We start from the raw sequence: 8,609 nt of genomic DNA on the forward strand, positions 1-8,609 counted from the left end.
TCCCTCAGTTTTTTCAGGTCTCTGCATAAATCCACCCTATATAAATAGCAACCCCCATCCCCACCTTGTTTAGTATCTCCCTTATTCTGCTTATTTCTTTTCATAGCAATTATCACCATGTACAATATTATATATGTGTATTATTCTCACGGTGCTAGAACGAAAGCACAATGAGGGCAGAGACTTTGCCTATTTAATTGTTATAGGCATAACCCCTAAGACAATGTCCAGCATGTACTAGGTACTCAATAAATATCTGTGGAATGACAAATGAGTTTAATCATTTAATCAAAATTAAGAAAGGCAGGAATTTCAAGAAGTTTACCAATACCTAATGTGAACAGAAGTCAAGATAAAGACTGCAAAGAGTTCACTGCATTTGTCAACTAGGGAGTTGCTGGGATAGAGGCCTTGAGTGCTGGGAAGGGACACATTAAGAAGAGAACTCTCTTCTGAAAATGGATAGTAGTGATGATTGTACAACACTGTGAATGTACAAATAGTAATTCATTTTGTCATGGTCTATTTTTCAAATGTGGTATAAAGCAAAGCTTATAATACACGATTATCTGTAAGGCACTGAAGGAAGCAGGCCTGGAAAGACAGAGAAGCTGGACTGCAATGAAGCTGCAACACCGGCCTCAACGGAGGAGCTATGGAGCTGGAATGATCCTGAAGGGTTGTCCCAAATTGAGGCAAGGAGGCTGGGCCTTTCTACCCTGTAACAACAAATCACTGGATGCCAGCCACCCAGGGGAGGGAGGGTAACCTTGAGCGAGGCAGCTCCTTTCAGCTGTGGGATATTCTTAGGGAGAGATCTGGCTATGAGTGGTCAGAGGCAGCACCCCCAATAGATGGGTAAATGAGCACATTGGTCCTGAAGGGGGCAATCTGGGCAATACACACTAGTATCCACTACAGTTAAGATAGACAATAAAGTTGCTAGTCTCTTATCATTTTTTTTTAAGATTTTACACCTGAGAATATGTGATGCAAGATACATATTGGAAGACGTTTTATATGCAAAGCCTCATATAAGAGGCATATACAAAGGGCCAAGAAACACCATTTTTGCTTTTTATTAGTTGACTACTTCCTTACCGACAAACTTGATCCCCAAACTGCCAGTTCATGAATCCTAGATGTACAAGTGCCCAGGCATGGCACCACAGATCCGAAGAACTCAGACTTGATGATACACAACTGAGTCTTTATTCAACACCTCAAGACAATATTCAGTCTAAAAGAAATATCCCAAAAGGAAGCAAAAGCTGATTACAGAAACCCCAATTGGAGATTAAATGAGTAACTCCTTTCTCCTTGCAGACTTCAGTCTTCTAAAGCTTGCTTTATACATTAAAACTTTCTATTTAATGTCAAAAATTACTACAGAAACCCCTTGACATGATGGTAGCTGAACCATTAACCAGAGTACAGACAATGCTTGCTGGACATGGCTTTACAGTCTGAAGTCCCAGATTAGAAACCGGTGCTTTGAAGTGTCCAGTACTCCTCCCCGTCCTGCCACAACCCACAGACCACTCTCACCCAAACCGCCCTGCAGCAACTATTATGTCCAACTGAATCTTCAGCATTAGCAATCCTAGTCTCTGATTCTCTTTCTCCTTTGAGCTGTAGTTTAAACTTACCAAATTTTTCAGTTGTCTCCCACATCTGTCTAATATTCCTAATCAGTTTAGATTTCCCAAAGATAGAAACAGGGCATTTTACCTTTTAATATTCCTTATGAAAATTCCTTAGAAATTACTTAATGAAACTGCATTAATTACGGAATTATTAATAAACAATTATAGGATGATACAAGTATGTCTTTAATGTTTCAATATTTAAGAATATATACAAAAAGTTAAACAACTCAGTTTTGATTATTATATCAAAACTATAATACATTTTGCAATAAAATATATTATTATAATTAAAATAATTCTATTTGTTTTCCAAAATTACATTTACTTACTAGATTAATTTTTTAAAGGGGGTTATATAGCAGTAGTTTGATTGGTTATATTCTGAAAAAAGAATGACACATTTTCTCTTATTCTTTCAAGAAAAGGATCTGTAAGATTTAAATGATCTCCAGAAAAATGTTTCCATTGCTTCAGCTGTGACATGGAGACAGGTTTCAGGGAGTCAGACTTCTGTTGATGTGTACCAAGCTGACAATTTCTAAAGACAGGGAATTTTTCCAATGAATCACCTGAAATAAGTAAAACAATGAGGAAATCCTTAGGCCAATCAATATCCTATTACATACAATACTTTTTAAATATATAATGAGTTTATATGATTTGTTACATTTGATCACCATGGTTTATGTTAAAATAAGCAAATTCAATTAATTCATTCCTTCTACAAATATTTATAAATTGTTTACAATGTGCTGATTTGAGCAATGGGGGCCAAAATGGTGAACAAAAATAGACATGGTCTCTGTTTTCAAGGACTTTATGGTCTAGCAGGAGAAATACACATTAAACAAATTAATCATCCAAAGAGATGTATTACAGGTCCACAGTTTCTTACCTAAAAGCCTGTGGGGCCAGATACGTTTCCAAATTCAGAACATAACTGTAACAATGTGGGTTAACACTCCATAATCAAACTCATTAATATTCTGTAGCAAGGGCTTCCCTGGTGGCATAGTGGTTAAGAATCCGCCTGCCAATGCAGGGAATGTGGGTTCGAGCCCTGGTCCAGGAAGATCCCACATGCCGCAGAGCAACTAAGCCCATGTGCCACAACTACTGAGGCTGCACTATAGAGCCCGTGAGCCACAACTACTGAGCCCTCGTGCCACAACTACTGAGGCCCATGTGCCTAGAGCCCGTGCTCCGCAACAAGAGAAGCCACCGCAATGAGAAGCCCACGCACCGCAACAAAGAGTAGCCCCTGCTCGCCGCAACTAGAGAAAGCCCGCGTGCATCAACGAAGACCCAATGCAGCCAAAAATAAATAAAATTAAATCTTTAAAAAAGAGAACATCAGACTGGATAAAAAAGAAAATCCAGCCTCATATTATTTACATGAAAGATACCTAAAACATAAGGACACAGAAAGATTCAAGATAAAAGAACAGAAAAAGATATACCAGACAAATACTAACAATAAGAAAGTCAGTGTATTTGCTGTACACCTGAAACTAACACATCGTAAATCCACTATACTCCAATAAAAATTTTAAAAAGTCAGTGTAATATGTTAACTAAAGACAAAATGAAAGCAAAAGACATCAGGGATAAAGCAATCACTACATAATAATAAAATAAATAAATAATAATGAAAAAATTTTTACAAAGAAGATGCAAAATATATAAAGCAGAAATTGACAGAATAACAAGAAACTGACAAATCCACTGTCATACTGTAAGATTTTAACATATCTCTTTCAATAACAGATATGCCTAACACAGAATTAGGTCATTAATAGAAAAATGGGCAAATGATATGAGCAGGTGGTTCACATAAAGGAAATACAGCTCTTAACCATAGGAAAATATACCCAACTTCACTCATAATAAAGTTAAATAAAATTAAAACTAGACCAATATACCATTTTTTTTACTATCAGATTGGCAAAAATCCAAACAATTGATAATCCTAAACTGGTAAAGCTGTGGGGAAATAGTATATTGTTGGTGGGGTATAAATGATACAACCCCCAGTGGAGGGCACCTTAGCAAGATCTATCAGAATTACAAATGCACATATTCTCTGACACAGCAACACTGATAATTTACCTTATAGAGATATTTGAAGATATAGAAAAAGATGTACGAATAAAGATATACACTGACTGGAAAGAACCTAATTATACAGCTGTAAGGTCAGATGAATAAATTATGGTCTATTCATACAAGGGAGGATTATATAGCTGAGAGAAAAAAAGAATGAGGAAACTCTTTAATGATACGGGGAGATCTCAAGATACTATTCAATGAAACAGGTACAGAACTATACACATATTACTCTACCCTTTATTGGGGGGAAAACTGGGCAAGAGTTCCTTGCATATGCATAAAAATATATCTAGAAGGATACACATAAAACTAATAATACTGGTTTTGCATAGGGTAGCAGACTAGAAACTAGGCAGATGACGGCATTATGGGAGGAAGAGTTTTCACCATATCCATTTTATATTTTTAAATAGTTGAGACAGGTAAACATATTATCAATTTTTCAGTTAAATTAGTAAATTTTTAAATCTGTAAAATAAGGAAAAACTAATTCGGTAACAGAAAATTTGACTAATATGGCGAACTCTAAACTAAGTAATTAAGAGAATACACATTCTTTTCATGTACAAAAATATTTACAAAGTAAACACACCAGGCCACACACCAAGTCTCTATAGTTTCCAAAGAATCAATATCATGCAGACCATATTTGTGACTACAGTGCAGTAGCTAAAATTCAATAACAAAAACTAAAATACATCATAAAACATACTTTTAAACACCTCTGAGCCAAAGAATAAATTATAATGGAAAAAAATATTTAGAACTGAATAATAAAAAGACTGCGTATCAAAATTATGATTCAAAATTCAGCTTAGACGAAAATTTACAGCCTTAAATTCCCATTTCAGAAAAGAGGACTGAGAGCCATTAAGCTAAGGATTCAGCTTTAGAAAATAAGAAAAAAAAAAATTTAGATAAATACAGGGGAAAAGAGAAATAATAAGAAATTACTAAGATGGAAAAATCATACTATAGAGAAGATCAGTGTGGATTATATAAAATGTAAATTCTTCCATGTTAGTCTTATACAGTTTTACTTCTTAAACCCATCTCAACACAATTTATCAAGTGATTTCCAACTACTGGACATTGGTTGCTCAAGTGCTACTCCTGATCCAGTACCTATTTGAATGGTATTAATTCTGGAGGGTTGACGCTTTCAGCCTCATTTAAGCAGCACGAGCAGTGCATGAAGCACTGAGAAGTATGGCAGCCCATGCTTACTGCCCCATAGAATATGACCTCATTAGGAATAAGTTCTACACAAAATAAACAGTAGGATTATTCTGTCAAGTGTTATGTTTTTTGTGAAACAGAAATAAGGATTAAAAACATTTCCCTAATTCTGAAGTCATTATTATCAGGATTTGAAAGATTTTACCAATAGGCCGGATTTTTCACAACTGATTCGGAAATAAGAAGCTAAATTGAGAGAATAAGGTTCTAACTAAAATTTTCTCAAATACCCATGTGGCAGCTGCCCTGTGACCTGAGGAAAAAAGAAAACTAACATATGCAAGGGGTAAATATTTTAGTTATTCTGTATTTAAATATTTTCAACTACTAAAGGGAGACCAATTAACTTTACCATCATAACAATTAAAATACAACTAACCTGTATGATTTTCTCCTGTACATTCACAGTCAAGCAGGTCATGAGTAACACAATGTGAACTTTCATGTAATGTGAACAAATTTTTAAGTTCTTCTACTGAAAACTGAATATGATCACATGTCTTGGTTAGGTCTACAACTGCCCCAGAAAGACCTTGCTTACTGATCTGCCTTTGATAGATCTTTTCTTCTATCGTACCTGAAGAGAAAACATTCATTAGATTTCCTTCAGATCTTTACATCTGTTAGTTTTGTAGGGTAAAGCATGTTTCTTAGTATACTAGCTAACAAAATAACAGTATTCCTGATACTGAAGCACAGATTAACAAAAAAAAAAATCTTTAATTATTCAAAGGGAATACACTTTTGTCACACTGAAGGGTTATTACCTGTGGTTAGGAGTCTGTAAATATGTACAGGATGTTTCTGACCATCTCTCCACACTCTAGACATTGCCTATAGAAAATTAATGAGAATTCTGAGAGTACAAGCAGAGACTAATGATAACCCTTCCCACATAAGCAACCTGCATTAATACAATTAAGATTAGGAATTCTAGATTTCACTTACAGCTTCAAAAAACAAAGCCCAGGCATACCTAAGCATTCTCCACTTCAAATTTTTTTCCTGGGATAAAGAAAGGGATGAATGAACACTCACTGTGGTACTGTAAAATAATTACAGGGTGCCATGCAACAGTGAGAGGGTCTATCTGCATCAAAAAATGGGATAGCGAGTTTGGGCAGTAAGAATGCAAAGAATCAAGTATAGCATAGCATGGAGGGTTTATTCTCAGTCCAAGAGGCTAATGATTCACCCCTAAGGAATCCCTAGGATACCTGCAATCAGCTCAGGCTCTACGTAGATCTCTGTGGTGTTAGGATTTATCAATGATACTGTACAGTAAAACGTTGATGTTCAAACCTTGCACATTCCAAAGAAAAGTCTGGCCTTCAACCAGCTCCTGGAAGCCCTGGAGTATCCTGCCCGATAAGAGCTTCTTAGTTTACCTGGGGCCTTGGGCCACACCAAGTAGTTTATGCTAACAGTGTGATTTAGGTGGGGACTTGGGCCAGTTGACCTCTGCAGGGATTGAAGACTGAGCAACTAAGGTCAGTCACACAGGTATCCATGCCTACATGACTGACCTCCAACAAAAACTCTGGACACCAAGGCTCAAGTGAACTTCTCTGGTTGACAATATTCCATGTGTTGTCACTCATTAATGTTGGGAAAATTAAGTGTTGTTCCACACAAATCTAGTGGAAAAGGACAACTGGAAGCTGTGCCTGGTCTCTCCTGGACTCTACCCTATGCACCTTCTACCTGTGTTGATTTTAGTCTGTATTCTTTCACTGTAATAAAACTTAACTATGAATATAGCTGTTTTTCTTGATTCTGTGAGTCCTCCTAGTGAATCATTGAACCCGAGGGTTGTCTCCAGGTCTCCTAACACAGATACCATATGAGATGCAAATCCATAGGTAGAAATCTCAAAATACATGAAAATGGACTGTATTCTGAAGAAAACCAAAGGCTGCTTCTGAAATATTTCCCTAAATAAGCTAATTTTATATCTTTACCATACCCTGCACAAACACTGATCATAGCACCTTGTCTTCATAGCACCTTGTCTTCCCCTGATGGTCATGAGGATCCTGAAGGCCCAACTACACAGTATATTAGAGCCTGGAGACATAACAGGTTTGGGTGTGAATCCTGGCTCTGCCTCTTATAAGCTATGTGACTGAGAACAAACTTCCATATCTTCATCTGTAAAACAGGGCTTAGAATATCCACACTTGTAGGATTATTGTGAAGATTAAACAGATGTAAAGCACTTAGCAGAGTGCCTGATACAAAATAAGGGTTCAATATGCAGCAGTTATTATACATCATCATCATCCTCTTATCCCCAGCAGGCCCTGTATCCCCCATAGGCATTCTATAATGTTTGTTTAATACATAAACAGTCCTACCTGGATATCAGTGGCTGGATTCCAATCAATGTCATAGAGAATTAAGTGAGATCCTCCAATAAGGTTAAGTCCCACACCACCAGCTTTTGAACTTAACAAAAAAATAAAATCAGAAGAGTATTTACTATTAAAGCCATCAACAATTTGTTGCCTTTGAGAGATCTGTGTTTGTCCATCAAGTCTTGTATAAGCATATCCATGACGCTTGCATACTTCTTGTAAAATATTCAAGGTTTGTGTATAGTTGGATACCAACACCACCCTGTCAATCAAAAAGAAAGAATCTTTATACACAATTTAAAAGCAATATTAGATTTTTTTAATTGAAGGAAAATACCACGATAATACTATCACTGATATTTATAGAAGATCCAACAATGACCTTGTACAATTAAAACAGATTCTCCTTCAAATTCAATTTTAAAATCAGTATCTAAGAGGGAATTCCCTGGCCATCCAGTGGTTAGGACTCTGCACTCTCACTGCCGAGGGCACAGGTTCAATCCCTGGTTGGGGAGCTGGGATTCCCACAAGCCACGTGGCCAAAAAGAAAAAGTCAATATCTAGGAGACTTCCAGCATCAAGATAGTGGAGTAAAGAACTTTCTGCTTTCTTTACCTCTCTTAAGTCACCCTAAGAACAGCAGGAGAATAAGAAACAGAAAGACAAACTCTATCTTTAATGAAACAGGAGACATTTATATATGAAAACAGAATAGTGGAATGGTGACCTGCTTAGGAGTACAGAGAAAGTGAAACTTAAGTGCCCAAAGAGAGAGATTCCAATAAGAAACAGGTACAAGTTCATTCACACCATAGAATCTCGTAAAGGCAGCTCAGAAGAAAGGAGTTTAGACTGGGGCTATTACAAGAGCACTGGTAAGTAGAACTCAGGCCCTCATCCCATGTAACTAGTTGGCTTTTCTTTCTCAACTAGAATGTTTATTCTCTGGAGAAAGTAAACCAAAGAAACTTAGACCAGGGAACTCTAGAAGGCAGGGATATAGTGACAAACCAAAATGAAAGTCTGCATAATGGATGGTAAGATCCCAGTCCCCCTTTTCTGCCAACTCCCAGAACACCAGCAGCAAAGCATTCCACACCCCAAGAAAGATATTATTGGAAGATTCACCTCTGGAATGACTCATTTGAATGACCCCAGAGAAAAGGTCCACAGATAGGGAATCCCCAAATAAAAAAGCCAGCTCGGGGCTTCCCTGGTGGCACAGTGGTTGAGAGTCCGCCTGCCAATGCAG

At 36.9% G+C, this 8,609-nt stretch overlaps 1 protein-coding gene across 2 annotated transcripts in view; it reads right to left on the bottom strand.

Moving 5' to 3' along the window:
• Nucleotides 1-1,193: 1,193 nt before the first annotated feature.
• RAD54B (RAD54 homolog B) overlaps nucleotides 1,194-8,609 on the bottom strand; it is a 95,485-nt gene continuing 88,069 nt past the window's right edge. For both annotated transcript variants that reach the window (XM_027131408.1, XM_027131409.1), the window contains 4 exons: nucleotides 7,355-7,616; nucleotides 5,765-5,831; nucleotides 5,377-5,574; nucleotides 1,194-2,218 (listed from right to left, as the gene is read on the bottom strand). In XM_027131408.1, the coding sequence (XP_026987209.1) occupies nucleotides 2,001-2,218; nucleotides 5,377-5,574; nucleotides 5,765-5,831; nucleotides 7,355-7,616 (745 nt within the window). In that variant the 3' untranslated portion in view covers nucleotides 1,194-2,000. The remainder of the gene's footprint in view (nucleotides 2,219-5,376; nucleotides 5,575-5,764; nucleotides 5,832-7,354; nucleotides 7,617-8,609) is intronic.

The sequence above is a fragment of the Aethalodelphis obliquidens genome, unplaced genomic scaffold, assembly GCF_003676395.1.
Source record: "Aethalodelphis obliquidens isolate GAN/ISIS:26980383/991018 unplaced genomic scaffold, ASM367639v1 scaffold39, whole genome shotgun sequence".
NCBI lineage: Eukaryota > Metazoa > Chordata > Mammalia > Artiodactyla > Delphinidae > Aethalodelphis > Aethalodelphis obliquidens.